General features: G+C 48.3%; 1 protein-coding gene across 1 annotated transcript in view; it reads left to right on the top strand.

The window, feature by feature from the left end:
* Positions 1-19,244, top strand: part of LOC138526456 (zinc finger protein 684-like) — a 235,324-nt gene that overhangs the window by 107,689 nt on the left and 108,391 nt on the right. The window contains exon 3 of the mRNA XM_069637228.1: positions 12,324-12,434. Within this exon, the coding sequence (XP_069493329.1) occupies positions 12,324-12,434 (111 nt within the window). The remainder of the gene's footprint in view (positions 1-12,323; positions 12,435-19,244) is intronic.

A 19,244-nucleotide genomic window follows, 5' to 3' on the forward strand; every position in this document is an offset into this window, starting at 1 on the left:
GAACGGAGTGGATAAGAAGGAAATGTAACTATGGTCTATTGCTAATGTCAATACCTGTAAAACAGGTGACTGTAGGTTGGTAGTACCTAGGAGGAGAAAGAGTCATTAGCTAAGGCCAGAGAGGAGGAGTTGGACAGTACAATATAATTATTAAAGCTTACCCTCTGTGAACTAAAGAGACTCCTAAAGATGGAAACAACGGTAGGACAAAATAAAAAAAAGGAAAGGTTAGTATAGGGAACTCCCTGAACGGAACAAGAGTCGCTACTAGAGTCGGAATGGTGCAATTCCACAGCAGAGCGTTCGAATACTTGCACTGTTGATTCTTGGGCAATGTCTCCTAAGTTGAAGTTCAGGATACGGAATGTACTTAGAATATGTCCCGTTGCGTGGAAGAAGAGTGGTGGAAAAAGAGGACACTACTAAGAAGGAACAACCCCAGAGGGGAAGAAACTACGTTCCCGTCCCACCGGTTATCAGATGCAGAGGTGCCGCAACAGCTCTCAACTGGTCAATGTCCTGCGAGAGGCCGCTGGCGATGTCCGTGCTGAAACGTTTGTGTCTTGGGTCCCGTGGGAGAAAGGGATACGCTGCAGATGCGATGATAACTTTCCGTGCTGGGAGCGTTTGGGCCTCGGGTCCCGTGACAGACAGTATGCTGCGGGTTTAGTGTTAGGTACGCGCAGCTTGAAGTCGGAATTCGTGCTGGGCGTTTGAAGCACAGAGCGGGAGCAAGTTACAAGGAGCTTCGGAAATGAAGCAAGCACTGGGTCTGGGACGGTCCGGGTCGGAAGCCAGCAGATCAGACCAAGTACAAGGGAGAGGCAGAAGGATAGTCGGGTATGGATTTCCAAGGTCGGTTTCGCAAAGAGTTTGGCTGTAAGTAATTAGAAAAATAACGCTAATCAGAAGCGCCAACTCTGGCCTTGCAGATTCTTTTATGGACGCTGGGATTTGAGTCAAGGAGGCATGTCGAGCTTCCAGCTGGTAATGTGGATGTCAGCTGATCAGGCACATGACCCTGTGACAACAACCTTAGGTTCCCTAGCAACCTCCAACGTTGCCAGAAAGGAACTGTTCGCCGCAAAATTCGCGCCCTGATAAGGGGGTAATCCGGATGGTGAAATGTGGATTGTACCATGGGTGTGACATATATACACAACGCCAAATGCAAGGGTAGTGGTTAATGGACAGACACTCTGGGGCTCGGACCTTTACAGGTGCACTAGGCAAGGATGTCCCTTATTCTCCCTGCTTTTTGCATTACCTATAGAATTGCTCAGTATTAAGATGAAGCAAGACAAGCAGGTGGCTGGCATCAGAGTGGGAGACAGAGTATAAGTCTCTGCGGACGATATTCTCCTCCATCTTTCTGACGTAGCTACATCGGTCTGGGTGTGCTCCAGCTGCTGGCAGAGTATGGACATGTATCAGGGTTAAATGTTAACTTGGTTAAATCGGTCCTTTTCCCCTTGGGTCGAGAGTTGAGTGCAGACAGTAGGGACCTGACAGACTTTGGCATTCCAATAGCAGGGGATAGAATAAAGTATTTGGGGGTACAGTTTCTCAAAGATTTCCGTTATCTTTGAGATGAATTACCCACCGCTGTTGTGTACGCTCTTTGACGATATGGAAAGATGGTCGAGGCTCGACCTGTCATGGCTGAGTAGATTAAATGCAGTCAAAATGACATTCCTTCCCATGGTGTTCTACTTTTATCAGGCACTGCCCATTGCAATGCCTGAGGCCCACTTTACGGAAACGAAGCGCCAGCTGGAGAAATTTATATGGCATGGTATAAGGGAGGCATGGTATCGCAAGTATGACACTGACGCAATAGATTACATTTCAAAACCTTTAATCAATATTCAGGGTTTGGAAAAACTCCTACTTTGCCCTATATAATCAAATAATAAACAAAACACAGTCCTAGTCAGTCTCTGTCAAATCAAAGATGGCCTATACTAACAAAACCTAATGCCTGCCCTATCTCTTATACAAAACGTGTGTAAAGGGGAATATGTATGCAAAACGAAAATCAGTGTCGTAGCATAAAGAATCAATGTGGCTGAGTCAGATCACCTTCCCACGTTAGACAGCATGGAGTAAAACGGCCCGCCCTCTGGCTCAGGTTCTCAAAACAAAGACAGTTGAAAACATGAATCGAGTCACGTCTGGCCTTCCACGTTAAAGTCACTTATTCTGGCTTTCAAAAGTTCTTTCACAGATCAACAAAGGTTTGCACAGGTCTCCCTTGATCGAGCTTGGACCTTGCAAAGCAAAAAGTTTACATAGGTCTCCCTCTGCCAGGCTCAGACCTTTCAATCACATCACTTGCAGGGGTTCCCTTCCCCAAGCTTTAGGGGTTCCCTTGCCCTATTTTATCACACTTTTGGTCTCCCTCAGTCAGGCTCAGACCTTTTCCTGATGTCAAAAGACTTTTGAATGTGTGAGGCTTTTGCTATGGACCTCGGCAGGACCACTTCGACTTTCCCTTTTTCTCAGACACTTGTGTTATTTGCCCCAGTGTCTCGTGGTCTGGGTAGTTCAGTATCACACACACAAAAGTTCAACATTCACTTTGTTTACTTCCCCTTTGTTCGTGGTTATTCTTGAAAACACCTTTTTAAAGTTCATTCACTTTGTCGCTTTATCACAAAAACAATTCACTTTTCGCTGAGACTTTCGAGTGGGGTACTTCCTTTCACCGGACCATTCCGCTACTTTGTATTGCTGGCTTCATAGTTCTCCAGCATGGGGTCTGGCATGTATTCACATGCTCATGAATATTCCCCGTCGTCAGGCTGGGAATCCTCAGTAAAGAAAAAATCAGTTGCAGTTTCGTTTCTGAACTGTCCCTCTACTAATAACCAATCACTGGTCTCTGGGTCATACTGCCCCAGCCAATGAGTGCCCTCTACCCAAACCCCTCCTCTGGCAGCCATCTTCAGATTTTTACCGCACGTTCAAGTATTGGGAGTCCTCAAGCTATAGCTCTCGAGCTTTTGCTGCGTTTTGCGTTTTTTTTTAAGAGTTTACTCTCATATTTTTGGTCAATCGAGCCTCAAGCTCCATCGTTTCTTCTTCCGATCAACGGCACCCGTTTCGGAATTTTTCTACGCCCCTCAAGGGTAAATTTCCATCGAGTTTTGACTTCTTGGAGGATTCCAGAAGATCTTTGAGGCCTACCCAGCGTGGTCATGGCCCAGGACAAAGGAAACACGACACCTGTTGGATCCAAGCTGTTCAGGAGCTGCCCTGGATGCGGATTACAGAATGTCTTCAAGGAAGATGAGCACCCCCAGTGCCTCTACTCCCTTCACAACGACAAATTGCATGTGGAGAAGGACTGCGTTTTGTAAGAACATGGCCCAACGGACAATGAAGGATCGTCGCGTTCGACTCACCAACTGGCTGGAGGGGAAGAGCCCAGCAGCAGGTGAGAAGAAGAAGAAGTCGGAGCGGTCTTCTAAGAGCTTTGAGGGTGCTCTGGCGACAGGGGCCCAACAAAAGGCGAAGCACCGTGAGTCTGCGGGCACCGGGAGCGCCGATGGTTCGGGCTCTTTGGCTGCCAGGCAGGGCGTGTTGTCACCAACGCCATCATCCACGAGCCAAAGCTCTGGCTCGGTGAAGAGGAAGTTGGAGAACCCAGGTAAGCTTCGGGAGAAGCCCTGGTCGATCCCGACCGCGACAGCCGAGGGGGAGCGATGCAGCGACCCTCCCCCTAAGGTGAAGGCCTCAGGCACGCCCAAGGTCGCGAAGGCCCTGATTCACCCGGCAAAGGCCTCGATTGAAGGAGTTGTGGCGGCCCTTGCGAAGCCTCTGGAGGCTACCCCAGTGGAGACGACTGCCGGGCCTAGAGTTTCCCTGCCACCCTGGAGAGAATCGTCTTTTCAGTCTATCGAGAAGACCCCTGTGAAACCCCGGGAGGAGAAAGGGGGGGGGGGGCACGGTAGCCATAACGGACACAGATACCACCTCCGAAGATGAGCTGGCTGGCGTCGCAAAGATCCTGGACAAGAGGTTTGAGTAAGTCTGGTCCTACAGGAGGGATCCCGATGAGGCGGATGTAGAGAGCAACGGTGGAGCCGACGAGGAGCCGCGGGCCGTGGAGGAGACTGAGGACCCCACTCTCCAGCCGTTGCTTCCGTCGCAACCGATGCCTATGCCACAGGAGCAATCTTGATGGCTATCCAGACCCTGTGTACGGAGATAAGGACAATGTTGCCCTTACCCCCAGTGGATGATCCAGCGGCGCCTGGACCGTTGGGAAGCACACCGAACAAGCGGAGGCGAATCCATCCCTCCCTCCTTTCCAGCCTTCACCTCCTTCCCCTCCACCGAGGGATGAGACTGGACCGGAGACGACGGGGACGGACGACGAAGGTGGTGAAGACGGGATGGATCTCCCATCACCCCCTGCCCGGACCTCCCCTCCCGACGAAATTGGCTCCTTCCACGCCATGATCACCAGGGCATCAGAGCTTTTCCAGCTTTGTTCCTAAGAGCAGAAGAAGGAGGGTTTCCTCTACCAACGACGGGAGGACAAGAGGAAGACCGTCCTCTCAGTACCGTTACTGGACGATATCTGGGACGAAGGACTGTTACTACTCAAGAACCCGTCCACGGCTCCTGCAAAGAGGGACCAGTATGAGAAGAAGTACCGGGTCCCAGATTCTGCCCCGATGTGCCTTAGAGCTCAGCCGTCCCCGGATTCAGTGGTCTCCGCAGCGGCCAAGAAGAAATCGGCAGGGGCGATGGGATCAACTTCCACTTCCCCACCGGACGGCGAGGGGAAGAAGCTGGACACCATGGGACGACGAATCATCTCGTCGGCGGCGACGACCATCAGGGCGGCCAACGCCGTCGCGATCATGGTGTGCTACGACAGGGAGCTGTGGTTCAAGATCGCTCCCCTCCTGGATTTCCTGCCAGACGACAAGAGGGCGGAGGCCCTTGAAATCCTACAGGAAGGCGAGGTGACGTCGGACCACGCCATCACGGTGGCCACGGACATTGCCGACACCGGGTTTTGACAGATGGGCAACAGCGTTTGCCTTCGACGATGCAGTTTGCTCAAGGACACCGACTTCCGGCAGGACGTTCAGACCAGGGTACTAGACATGCCCTTCGACGGGAACAACCTATTCGGCAAGGCAGTGGACGAGTCGCTGCAGGCCATCAAGGCGGACACCGAGACTGGCTGGGTCTTGGGTTCTCTGCATCAATGACAGCTGCCCTTTCGGATCCCCGGAGGCAAGTCTCAAGGTGCCACCAAAGGATGTGGTGGCGGTTCCTCGTCGTACCGCCAAGCGGCCCACTCATCGTCGCAGGGCCGGAGGACGTCGTCGTTGCCAAGGAGGCCACCGCAACAATACCTCGGCAAAAAAAGATTGAACCGCCCGTGACGTTGGGCCCCCAACCAAGCACCCCGGTGGGAGGCCGGCTGGCGAAATTCGTCAGCGCCTGGGAGTCCATCTCCACCGACCGCTGGGTGCTGGACGTGCTGGCCCAAAGGCACACTCTGGAATTCCAAAGAAAGTGTCCCCGTCTACCACCCGTGGCCAGGAAGGAAAACCATGTGCCACAGCTACTTGGAATGCTGAAAAAGAGCGCAATAGAACTCGTACCAAAGAGGCTCCGGGGCTCCGGAGTATACTCGCGGTACTTCCTCATCCGAAAGAAGACCGGAGGTTGGCGACCCATCCTGGACATTCGTCGTCTAAACAAATGCATCAAGTCCCAGAAATTCCGGATGGTCACCCTTTAGCACGTGCTGGTAAAGCTGGAGGAGGGCGACATCCTATCGTCACTGGTCTTGGAGGATGCCTACTTCCACATCCTCATACTCAAAGAACATCTAAAGTTCCTTCGATTCGTGGTCCAAGGGCAACACTACCAGTTCAAGGCTGTGCCCTTCGGATTGAAGTCGACGCCCAGGGTCTTCACCAAGTGCCTGGCACCGGTGGTGGCACGGCTGCACCTGCAGGGGATCCACGTTTACCCCTACCTGGACGATTGGCTCATCCGAGCAAAGTCAAGGGAACTCGCCATCGATCACACAGAGAAGACCGTCCAACTGCTCACGGATTTGGGATTCTCGATCAACTTCGCAAAATCCCACTTGGTACTGTCGCAAGACGCTGTTCCTGGGAGCCAGACTCGACACAGTGGCGTGATTGGCTTCGCCGTCGGAGGAAAGGACGAAGGCCACCCTGAGCAAGGTACAGCGGCTGTTGACCATGGACATGCCCAGGGTGAGGTCCATCAAGTCCCTAATCAGCATGATGTCATTGTGCATCTACCTCGTGCGCCTATGCAGGTTGCGGATGCAACCATTGCAGGAGTTCCTCGACACCCGTTGGATGCAGGCAGCGGGCAGTTTCGAAGACAGGATCTCCCTCAACGAGACGTTCCGCCAAGCAATCCGGTGGAGGGGCAACCGCGCGCATCTAGCGGCGGGTATGGACTTCCAGACCCCCACACATCAGGAGACGGTGACGCCTCCCTGGAAGGATGGGGAGTGCACACCGGAGATCTCCACACAAGAGGCCTTTGGCTCCCGGACGAGAGGTCACTACACATCAAAGTCCTGGAGCTCTGAGCCGTGGGCCCTCAGGTCGTTCCTTCCGTCCCTCAAGGGCAAGGTGATGAGGGTCTTCACCAACAACACCACCACGATGTTCTACATCCGGAAGCAAGGGGGCACCAGATCCCCAGCCCTATCAAAGGAAGCGCAGGATCTGTGGCACTGGGCCGTGGCCCATTGGATGTTCCTGGTAACCTTCAAACCTGGCAGGAGTAAAGAACACTGTTGCCGACTCGCTCAGCAGGGAGCTGCGCTCGTGCCACGAGTGGGAACTCTGGCAGGATCAGGTGGATCTGCTATTCCAGATAGATTTATTCGCAACGGAAACGAACACCAAGTGCCAGAGGTTCGCCAGCAGGTTTCCCCAGCCGGGGAGCATGGGCGATGCATTCTCCTTCCCCTGGCACGACCTGTTCCTGTATGCATTCCCACCATTGCCGTTGCTTCTGCGACTCATCAGTCAACTCAGACGGTCCCTGTGCAGGATGATCATCGTCGCACTGGCGTGGCCGAGGCAGATATGGTTCCCGGACCTTCTGGACTTGTCAGCGCCCCCCCCCCCCAGTCAAATTGCTGACGGAGGTGGATCTCCTCGCCAGGGAAGGAGGCGCCATCCTACTTCACGACCATGGATCGCTGAACCTGCAGGCATGCTCCTGCAGCACTAGAGTTCGGAGGCTACGATATCCTGGCGGACTGCAAGGATGTCCTTGCAAAGGCCAGGGCGTCCTCGACTCTTAAGTGCTACGGGCATAAATTGAAGAGGTTCTCTGTCTGGTGCCGTGCACAGAAGATCAACCCTCTACGGATTGCAGCCCCTCAAGTGCTGCCGTACTTGCTATCGCTGGCCAAGGCGGGGCTGGCACATGCCTCGATCAACATCCATCTGGTGGCTATCTCCCGCTACACCAGAACTCTGGGGCGGTCGTTGCTGTGGTCTCACGCCTAGTGAAGGAGTTCATGAAAGGACTGTTCAGCTTGTTCCCGCCGGTCAAGACCCCGGCCCGGGCGTGGGAGCTCAACGTGGTGCTGACCAGACTCATGGGGCCGCCATTCGAGTCTCTGCATTCGGCACCGTTGAAATTCCTATCATGGAAGACAGCGTTTCTTGTGGCCATCACCTATGCACAACGAGTGGGATTGATCCAGGCCCTCTCCTGTAAACCTCCATACCTGACACCCCACGAGACGAGGGTAGTGCTGAGGATGCACCCCTCCTTCATGCCCAAGGTGCCGTCGGACTTCCGCCTCAATGAGCCCTTGGTGTTACCTATTTTCTTCCCGTCGCCTTCGTCGCCGGCTGAGAGGACTTTGCACTCGCTGGATGTGGCTAGAGCGCTGAAGTTCTACGTGGACCGCACAAAGATTTTTCGGAAGACATCACAGCTGTTTGTGAATTCTGGACCTTTGAACCAGGGGAAGGCCCTCTCGAAGGCTTTCATTTCCAGATGGCTCTCTGGCTGCATCATGCACTGTCACCGGTTGGCAAACCGAACGTTGCCCGGCCGTCCGAGAGCCCATTCGACCAGAGCGATCGCTGCTACCACGGCGTTCCTGTCTGATATATGCAGGGCTGATATGTGGAGGTCGACACACACCTTCACGAGATTCTACTGCGTCAACCGGGATTCCAGGGAGGAGTCCAGAGTCGGCCAGGCAGTGCTGCACAAACTGTTCGCTTGAAGGTGAGCCTAGTGAGGAGGTAAGAGATGCTTAATGTTGAGTTGTTGAAATGCTTAATCTTGAGCCTTGCCACCTTCGTGGTTGTGCATGTGTGTACTGCTATGTATTCTTGTATTCATGAGCATGTGAATCCATGCCAGACCCCATGCTGGAGAAGGAACAAGTTACTTACCTGTAACTGTTGCTCTCCAGTATAGGTCTGGCATGGATCCACATGCAAACACTCCCTCCAACCCCTCTGCAGCTCTTCTCTTGGTCCTACTGCCACTTTACGTGCTACCAAATCTGAAGATGGCTGCCAGAGGAGGGGCTTGAGTAGAGGGCAGTCATTGGCTGGGGGCGGGATGACCGAGAGACCAGTGATTGGTAATTAGTAGAGGGACAGTTCAGAAACGAAACTGAAACTGATTTTTTCTTTACCGAGGATTTCCAGCCTGACGACGGGGAATATTCATGAGCATGTGAATCCATGCCAGACCCAAGCTGGAGAACAACAGTTACAGGTAAGTAACTTGTTCCTTATCAGTAATTAAAAGTTCCTTGCAGGTCTGCCTTCCTTCGCATCTCATCCACACGCTTGCAGCCTTCAATTGTAGGATATATTGTTGCACTTTCAATCGGTCCTAACCACACACTGCTCTTTCATGTTGCTCGCCAACTCTCCAGCTGTGTACATTCTTTTCTTGTATTTGTTTAATTCACAAGTCAAGGTTAGTACCACCGGCTTAGCCTCGCCTCCCCAACTGTGTCGTTCAACTGGGAGGGTCTCTGGCACCTTTGAAACACAATGCAGTGTTCTTGTCTGGGATTTGGCCTTCGCCATGTGTCTTTCTCGGCTCTTCAGAGGCAATGACCCCTTGCAGGGATCTCTTGGGGTTCTTTGCCCTTTGCTCTCGTCCCTCTCTTGGTCGCTCTACTCCAGTAGGTTCGACTCGGATGTTCTGCTCCTTGTCTTGTTCCACCTTGCTTAGAGTGTGTCTCTATGTTACCCTTTTATCCGTGTGGGGAGAGCTAATGAGTGTCAGATGTATGTAGTTAAAGTCAAGTGCCTGTCTTTGCCTTACCCGATTAGTGGGACATGTCCAATGAGATGTGTAAGGGTTAGACTTGTTACTCTATCGCCCTCTTCCTCTGCCCAGTGTTTGTGTAGAAAAAAGGGGGGGTTTGCGTCATGGTTAAAGGAAATGGGGCAATACCACGTCTCACCATCGGTTGCCTCACCCCCACTCTCTGAAGACCCCTCAGCCTGGTGATCCTCCTGCACTGGTCCACCCCCAGGAACTGGATCCAAAAGCGATGTCCCTGTCTTAGCCACCTGGATGACAAGTGCCAGAGGACTAGTGGGTGAGACACCCTTTGGTTTCTCACAAAGGGCAAAAGCATAGGAAGCCCTTCAGGGTGATGATACAACCCAAAGGAGAAGGGAGGGGTGGGGTTGCCGGATATGCATCTACATTATAGAGCAGCACAACTTACGGCGTTGCTTCCGCACCTGCAAACGGATACACAAAGACTGTGGGTGCATATTGAGAATCATTTACTGAGGCCAGTAATGGTAGGAAAGTCGTTATGGGCGCCCCTAACGGCGATCCCACGTAAAGTACATGAGCATCGGCTTTTGGGCCCACTATGGGCGATGTGGAGAGCAAAGTAGTAAATGACTGGAATAACGACATGGCCCTCGCCGTTGAGCCATATATGTGCACCCCTGATACAGGATGACATTTTGGACCATGCACGTTTTCAGGACTGGTACGAGGCAGGGCTGGAATGGGTCTGGCAGATCATGAAGGGAGAGGAGTTTATAGGCTTGCCTGCGCTGGAGGAGAGTCTGGGCATAAGGTAATTGTCAGTGTTTAAATACTTGCAACTAAAAGGGGTGTTAATGAAGCCAGGTTGGAAGGGGACCCTGCAGAGGGGCCTGACGGGCACGCAGGAGATATTGGGAACAGTAGTCTCATGAAGGCTTTGATCTCCAAACTATATCAGGCGCTGCTGTCAGCCGAGGGTAGGGGGGGCATAGAAATGCACAAGATACGATGGAAGAAGGACATGGGGGTTGAGCTGGATATTGGGCAGTGGGAAATGTTATGTAAGAATGCGCACAAATTGACCGGCATTAAGTCATTGTATAGATGGCCATAGGACCCGGTAAGATTATCAAAGATGTACGCCGGGATCGATCCTAAATCCTGGAGGGGCTGTGGACAAAGGTCGGATTATTGGCATATGTGGTAGGGCTGTGCGAAGGTACAGAATTACTAGAAGGAGGTCCTGGGGTGGATAAAATCCCTGGATGGCATTGAGAGACCTCTCGTCCCCAGGCTAGAGCTGTTTGGAGTTGATGAGCTGGAGGAGTCTCCCACATATGGTTCATTTTCTTTTGCTAGCTGCGTGTGCGTGCCTGGGGGAGGGGATGGATGAGGGCTTTGCTCCCCACTGAACGACAATGGGCCCTGAAAGCCTGGGATATTTACGAGATGCAACTGCGGACTGCTCAGCTGCATGATAAGAGGCCGAAATGTACACTGGAATGGACACCCTTTCTTGATAAGTACGGTCATGACTGAGTACATCCTAGGTGAATGTGAGGACCATGATGGAGGTGGGAAAGGTATTATTATGGCACCCATGAGGAGGTTTAGGGCATAGGTGATTTCCAACCTGATGGTGGTGGGCAAACCCTTGCAGGGTTTGAAATTGGGATTGAATAGGCAGGAGCTACAAGCAGCTCTTGGGTATCCAGCAATAACCAGTAAACAGGAGCTACCACTGGGGACCGAGGAGCTAGCAAATCTAGATTCCACATAAAATGCAAACCTAAATGTATCCATCATGTATGACCCCTTATGCTTCAAATGCCATATAGAAGTGTCCCAATGATTGTTTATAGATTGCCCCAAATGCACAGAGTTAAATTCACATAGTTGTGTTTGTTCAGCATCGGCCTGTAGAGCCAAAAGTAGCTCCTGGTACTGTTGGTTTTAAGCTAATCAGGCTCTTTCTAGGCTATAAGTAGGCGCAAAATAGCTCCCAGCTCCCATCAATTTCGAAGCCTGTCATTGAAAAGGGTGAGACTATAGGGCTGGGTGTTTTGGATCCAGGACACTTTTCTTTGTACCCACTTTGTACGATGCCCTTGGGGGGTGAGTGGGCTGAGGAGGAGTCTGAGGGGTTAGGTAGGTGGTGTTTTCGTTGGGGGAAAGTTAAAATTGATAAAAGGCTAGTTGTTGCGTTGTTGCATTATGCAATTGTGCTTTGTATACTTGTGCTATGTGACAACTGCCAATACAAATTTAAATTTAAAAAAAAGAATAGTAAAATTGACCCAACAGAATTACCAGAGTGAGTACCTCCTGAGATTATGCCAAGAAAACTGGAGGCATTAGAATGTGTGTGTGGCCCTGAACGGTACAAACTGAAACACATGTTTTGGCCACCACTCCCTTCCAAAAAATAGGAACTCATGTTCTCAAACATACATGTTTGGATTTTTACCAACTGCAATCTATTTTCAGCGTATTAATAGGCTTTTCAATATCAATCCTTTTATCCAGTACACTACTTTTATTACACCTGAGACCTTGTCTACATTTTGCATAAAGCACTTTGGATTGACATCTTCAACTGTAGGTTTTCAAAATGTAAATCATGGATTTTCCGTAGAGTGGAAGGGATTACCTTCTCAATGAAATAGTCTTGCAGCATAATGTGCTTAGGAAGAGAAGACAGACCATCAAGAGCAAACATAATGAATTCCTGGTGTCAATGGTTATTTATTTGGATCAGGAGTTATCATTCCTCATCAGAGAACATTCACTGTCTGCCACGGTCAACTCCATTTTTCCCGGCTTGTCATAATGCCGAGGCTGAGTGGGATTACAGAAAGAGATAGAGAGGAAAAGGCTACTTGTGGTATTAACTAAAGGAGACCTGGTGGAACACATTTCTGTTATTCTATGTGTGCCACAGCGTAAACATCAGAACATTCTCACCATTTCAAAAAAGACCTTTAAGAGAGTTCTTAATGCCAGTTTTCTTGTATTAACAGGTCCTCTTATTGCCACGACTGTCACTTCATTAAGAACTAAAGAAACACAAGACATGTGTCCCAATGGCTCCCAGGGGTCTACAAGAAGACGGAGTTCCTACTGTTTCCAAGGTAAGAAACAACTAAGTGCTCTAGATGTAACTTCACACGTGATACGCAATTGCACAAACACACTTGGATACATGTGTATGCTTCACAACAGATAAGCCAGTGATGGCAAACTGCAACAGCGAAAGGGGAAAGGATAGCCAAAATTTGGGAGAATGCAGGAGGTAGGTCTGAAGTAACTAGTGGAAGAGAGAGAAAACAGGGAGGAGGATTGGAGAGAGTGGGAGCAAAAAATAAAGGTCGTAGAATAATATTATGAACTAGGGAAAGCAAGCACAAATTTAATAAGAATGAGCATGCAAACTATAGTTAGAATGAAAGATGGCATCCACTTTGAGAATGACTGACGAGAGTCCATAGTCAAGTGAAAAAGGAAGGGTGGCAGTGGACACAAGAAACCTGGAAAGATGGATAGAAGAAAAAGGTTTATGACAAATGTGCTCTTTGTACTGAAAAAAAGAGTAATGTCAGTATGTAATACATTTTCATCATATTAAGATAAATTCAAATTAATTAATATTTTGTAACGTGCTTAATACCAGAGAACAGTCTTTTAAGCATGAGACCAGGATTTGAACCTCTTAAAGATTGTCGACAATTGAGCGGCAAAAGGGCTCACAAGTGACACAATTTATTTAGAGAATCACATGTGAGGACGAACAAAAGAAACCATGAAGAAAGAGGAAACGCCCAGAATAAAAATAAAGATTTGGTCTGAAGAATAGAAAAACAAGAATCAGTCCAGAGGAGAGAGATGTGTAGTGGTATGCTACACCCATCAGAATGGAGGATAGGAGGGTGTGCGCTGTGCAAATAACAGGAGAGAGGAAACTAAAAGCACCCCAGGAAGGGCAGAGAAGGAAAAGAAGGGGTAGATGGTGAGAGCGGAAGGGGACGATAGTGTGGGTCTGGTGTTGGTTGTTCTTTGGGAATATGTAAGGGAGATAGCAGAGAAAGGCAAACACAAATGGGACCTTTTAAGAGCCATTTTTAAAGATTGTCAGCCGATGAGCATGGGCTGCACAAGTGACACGTGCTTAACAAAAAGCACACGGGAGAGGCAGTCAGGACAAAATGAGGTTGAACCCAAAGGAGAAAAAAAGATACCCAAACGTATATGGCAGAGGAGGCATCTTAGGCAGCAAAAGGGGGTGAGACACCAGGGGAGCAAGAAACAAGAGACACCATAGTATGAAGACAGAAGAATAAGAGAAACACTCAAGGATTAAGAGTGTACCAGAGGTGATCAAAAGAAAAACCTAGAAGTATGGAAAAAGATGAAAAAAAGAAGAATGGAAAAGAAAAACATCAGAACACTCTAGGTTGAGGGACAAAAGAATAACAATGTGAGCATGGCATACATAGACCAAGGACATGAGAGCAAATCGAACCAAATTAAGACATTTTCTCTTATCACAACTTTAGACTTAGTAAAACATTTGATAGCTTTTCATTGAGATGTTCCGTCCCTGTAGAGAGAGCTGTTCAGGAGGTGCTATTGTAACAATTCATAAGCCCTCCCAACCCCACCAGAGCTTTAATGTCATTGTAGTATGACTTAACCACAGCAAACGAAAAAGTAGGTTAGAAACAACAGAACACAGTTTGCTCAGAACCTTGCTTTCTTCTAGTGGAGTGCTGGCTAAGGGGGAAAATAAGCATTAGTACCCAGTGCGGGGGTGGGGTGGCGGCCTCACAACCAATGAGGAGGCTTGTAACAGGAAAGACCCTGCTCTGAGCCGCCGCGCCATCTTCTCTCGCCACTTGACAGTAAGTGTGACCCCCTCCCTGTGTCTGCTTCCTCCACAACCCCCTTTTCCACATCTCGTGTCTCCGTACCCCACTTACCGACTTAGCTGCGCTGCTCTGTCCTTCCCCAGACCAGGGCTATAACTGACACCATACACCTGAAGTCACTCTGATGTAATGATTGCCATCAATATAGAAGATTGGGCTTTGAGCGAACCCCTCTTTCATTTCTACAGTGGTTGTGATGGGCAGCTGTTGAGCGCTTCAGTATGAGGGGAGTGGGGAGGAAGACTTTATGGTCTCTGAAAGCTAAGGAGGTAGGAAATGTGGGAAGAGACAGGGAGGTCGATGGGGGATAGAAAAACAGTGAGGTGGGGGCTGTGGGAGGTAGTCTGGCTGGGATTGATAGAAGGGTACATGCATGCAGCTTTCAGCTATTCGAATACTGGTCCGGCTTGGATCGTGAGATTCAACAGGGGTTTGAAGCAACCTGATTGGCTCCCTCACCCGTAAGGTGCTATTGAATGCTTGATATGTTTTAAGTGGATTTGTACTGTATATTTAAATGTAAAAACATTTGAAAAAAGAAAACATAATATTGGACACCTGTTTGTAAAAGGCAACAATTACACTCAGTGGTGTAATAAGGAAGAAATACAATGAAGCAGTGGAAAACGCCACAAGTTTAAAAAGAAGAGCACATGTAGGGAGTAGAAAGTACTTCATGGAAAAAAGAAAGGGGCAAACATTCAGGAAAGAAAGTAGAAGATTGAACCTCAGAAAGAATGCTAGCGAGTGATCAAAATGTGAAAACACACCCATAAAAGAAACCAAGATGTGGATATCGCAGAGGGACAGTGTGAAATATAAAGAAACCCACCGGATAGAGGATAAGAGAATAAGAGAGAGCTGAGAGCAGTAGTGGCACCCAAGCGAGAAAGAGAAATACTAATGAAAGGAGGAGAGAAGAACTAAAAAACAACTAAGAAGACAAAAGTAAATGAATGAGCAGGATGAGCAAGAAACTTAGTAGGAATGTGGCTTCTTAATCTATACAGAAATGGTAATGGTAAAGGAGGTATGTCTAACAGGAGAGAGAAACCCATACACACCACCCTACCCTAGCCCCAACCCACCAGATACGCTAGCAGAAAGAAGATTGGGAGGAACATGCAAGCCAAGAATTAACACAAACAGAAATATTTATGTCAGCCCCTGTAGGTGTATTCTTTACATTACAGCAACGTTTCGGAAGCATTTTTGGATATGACTTTAAAATGCAGAGCTACATTTTATCATGACCCATGAAATACCCTCATATATTCAATTACTTATAAAGACAACTTATCTGTTGTCATGAAGCCACCCTATTAGCTTCACTAAGATCCGTAGGGGATGAGCATTTTGTTCATGATCATGTGATCCCACATGTGGCACTGCGGGAGCAGGAAAAAGGACAAGGCCAGAGGAGACTGTGAGTCCTGCAGCAGGAGGAGGTCGTAAGTACTTGACCAAGAGAGCAGTGCATGGTTGAGATTTTGGAGGAGCAATGCATTGCTGAGATGCTGACATGGTCTCACGTTTCTTCTACAAAGTAAATTACGGTGTGGTAATTTACTTCATGGAAATTACATTGACAGATTACTTTGAAATGTATTTTTTTGTGGGTTAAGGTAAAAGGGGGGGTTGCAGGCAGTTGGGGTAAGTGTTATAGTAAAGGGGGGACTGGGGGGAGGATACCATACAACAAAAAAAATACATTTCGAAGTAAACCACAAAGTTATTTACTTCTTGTAAATGGCATGGAAACGCCGGCAGAGCAGCCCTCAACTCTGATGCCGATGAAAAGCATTCCTATGAGATTCCTTGACCCAGCCCTACAGAAAGGGGTGTATCGGACACTTTTACTCCCTAAAAATAGGCAAATGCTCCCAAAAAATAAAAATAGGGAGTTCAAATACTCTCTACAAAAAATAGGAAACAGACATGTAGAACTGTATGCCCCTGCTTTCACCTACACAGCTCAGTGGACATGTATGGACCAGTAGTGTACAGGAAGAAACTACTATTATTACTGCCTGGTTGAAAGAAGTAAATTTGTATCTTGTAATGTGTATGAATACCTAGAAGCAAAGAAATAATTGCAAAAACATTTCCGTTTTCCAGTTAAAACCTATTTGTACTGGCTTATAAAATACTCACATGGGGAATTGGACTTACATTTTACTCAGTAAAAATCATTTTACTCCCAAATAAAAAAAAATAAGGAGTTACATACTCCCACTTCCAAATCTTATCTGGAGCACTGCCGTGACCTGCTAGCTACCTCACTCATGGGTAAGTATCAAGTGAGGATGAGTTCTGAGACAATCACCGAAGCACAAGATGCGGTCAAGTGAGTTAAAGCTGGCAAACAAAGTCACAGTGATAGGAAACACAGTTTACTGCTGGGAACAAGGAGTAAAAGCTGTTTCAGGAGGTCCACTTTACAATAGGGACAATGAACATGGAAAGAGACAACCACACAATGTAGCAAACTAAAATGGGCACACCAAAAGATTTTGATGGGGAAGTGAGGAGGTGGAGAGTGATTAAGGAGTTGAAACGTCACCAGAGGGAAGAAGACTTGGTGGATACCGAGAAAGATCAGAGTGTTGCGAGTTGTGGTTCTAACAGTAGCAACAGACCAACAAAAGAGAACCCGGTAAACTGCCTGTTGTGAGTTGTGATTCTAACACTCCAAGAACATAGTGCAGTATCACTGACAAAGGAAAGTGAAGTATGAAAGCTGCATGAAGGGAGTTGTAACAAAGCAATATCCGAGCACCCTGACACAGACAAAGTAAAGTAGACAATAAATGTACCTGTTGTGTTTCTAAAACTTAAAGGCACTATCTCAGTGGTGTTGACAAAAGGAAGGGAACTAATTACAAGAGAGTTGCATGTTGGGAGTTATGGTTCTAACACTACATTGTGCAATGGCACAGAAAAAAATGAAACGTTCCAAGAAATGTGTATGTTAGAAATGTTCGTTCGTTCGTTCTAACAATCGAGCATTATAGGTCAGTGGCCCTGGCCCAGAGTGTCCCGAGTACAGAGGCGCTGATAACATTATTCCGCTTTCCTGGTTCTTTGTCAGTTAACAGTACAAAAAGACTTTCATGTTGGGAAGGGTGGTTCTAAACCTCAGTGATGAATGATGATAGTGCAAGGATGCTAATAACAGGCAAAGAACCAAAATATCTGAATGTTGCGAATTGGGTTTTGAAAACCTCAGCGACCATAGTGCAGTGGTAATGATAAATCTCAAAGAGTTAAGGGAACTGAACGCTGGGATTTGTCATTTTAATCCCCAGAGAGCAGTGGCTAAAAAGGGCTAAAACAGAAATGCTCCATTGCATAGAGAAGCCCAGACAGATGGAGTAAAAGAAAGCCGAACTACCCAGAGATCTGAAGATAAAGGTGGAAGCTGAAGGCCATTTCAAGAATAAGTTTTTTGTTTTAAAAAGAACATCTTTTCTACGTTTTCAGTTCAAATTAGAAGTCCTATTTTTTTTAAAACGTTACACTATAAGAAACATTGTTTTTGTTGAGTCCTTATTCAGTGAGATCACTACTTTGCTTTCCCTGGTCTAGTGCTGTTTCTTTTGATCTGTCCCTTCTTGATTCTTGAATCCCAAAGAGTTGTTTTTCTCCCAAGTCTTCAGAACCTTCTGTTCACTAGACTAGACTTTCTGTCTGGGTCTTCCCGGTAGTAAAAAAGCACATCAAAACAATCATGAGATAGATATTAAGCTGGAATAGAAGTACCTTTGGGCTTTAATTGATTTACTTATTTCTGAAAACCTTACTTTTTTTTTCTTCAGGCTTCTTGGAGAGAATTGGTTGCTTTTTTATCAAAACAAGTTCACCTCAGGTGGTGTTAGGGGCAATACATGAAGATTCAGACCTATCAACTCACACGCTTTCAGCAGATGTCACCCACCATGGAATCAGTTTACTCACCTCTCGAGCCCCTAACCATATACTGCAATGGGCTCTCACCTGTCCCAAAAAAGTATCTGTGTTCACCTACCTGTCCTGGGAACATAACAGGTTGAGACATATTTAGATGGCCATCGTTTAAACCAGCTCTTCCACCCTGACATCACATCACTGGAAAATTCCTATTACCATTGTAGAAAATAGCCGGGCAATTTGAATTATTCGTCCCTGCAGACCAGGGCTCTGTTCATACCCGTACATAAGAGCACAGACTGGGTGTACTGCAGGCCATATGCGTGTGCCAGAGGCCTGGTGGCCATCTCGCGGCTTGTCAACTCGGTACACGGTCTGCTCGGCCGCATCTTTGACAGGGGTTGCAGCAGGGTATACCTGTCTTCGAAGCGGCCCCCAGTACTGCTACTGGCGCCCAATCAGAGCTACCTTCCTGCTAGCTGTTCTCCTGCTGCCTCCCCAAGGTCCCCAGTCTCTGTCCCGTGTCCACAAAGAAGGTCCTTCAGGCAGTTCTGGGGAACCTGTGGGGCTAGGGGACACGCTGGCAATGTGATTGGGCCTTGGTGGCAGGTGGCCGTGCACACTTGCACCTTTTCCTCCCTTGGGTCCTTCTCTTTTCATCAGTGCACATTATCCCCCCTTCCATCATTTCAGTGTGCTGAATATATGCAGGCTTGCATTCATGGCTGATCCACGGGCAATACTATGAGCACTGACTCTCTCAATATCTTCCATCCTACTCAGGCCAGTGTGCCCATATATCCCAGGGGCTCAACGCACAGAAGCACACCAGTGGACCACTTACCGCAAGTTGTGTTTGCTCTCTTGCTTACTGCTAGCTGGCCTAGGTTTGCACTCTATTTTGAATGACGGTGCTGCTGTAAAGTGGGACTTTAGTGCTTGGGGCTCTCTCTTAGCCACAAGGACTTCCCGATTTCACATTTACAGCTGTGTGTTGTTGCTGCTGGCCCATTTGGCTGTGGGTCCCTGCTGCTAGGGTTTTTTCCTTGTACTGTGCGGGTGATTTTCTTGGAAAAATAATCTCTTCCGTCTGCCTTTCTCCCCACA

Source organism: Ambystoma mexicanum, chromosome 7p (assembly GCF_040938575.1).
Source record: "Ambystoma mexicanum isolate Mex_15411 chromosome 7p, UKY_AmexF1_1, whole genome shotgun sequence".
Lineage (NCBI taxonomy): Eukaryota > Metazoa > Chordata > Amphibia > Caudata > Ambystomatidae > Ambystoma > Ambystoma mexicanum.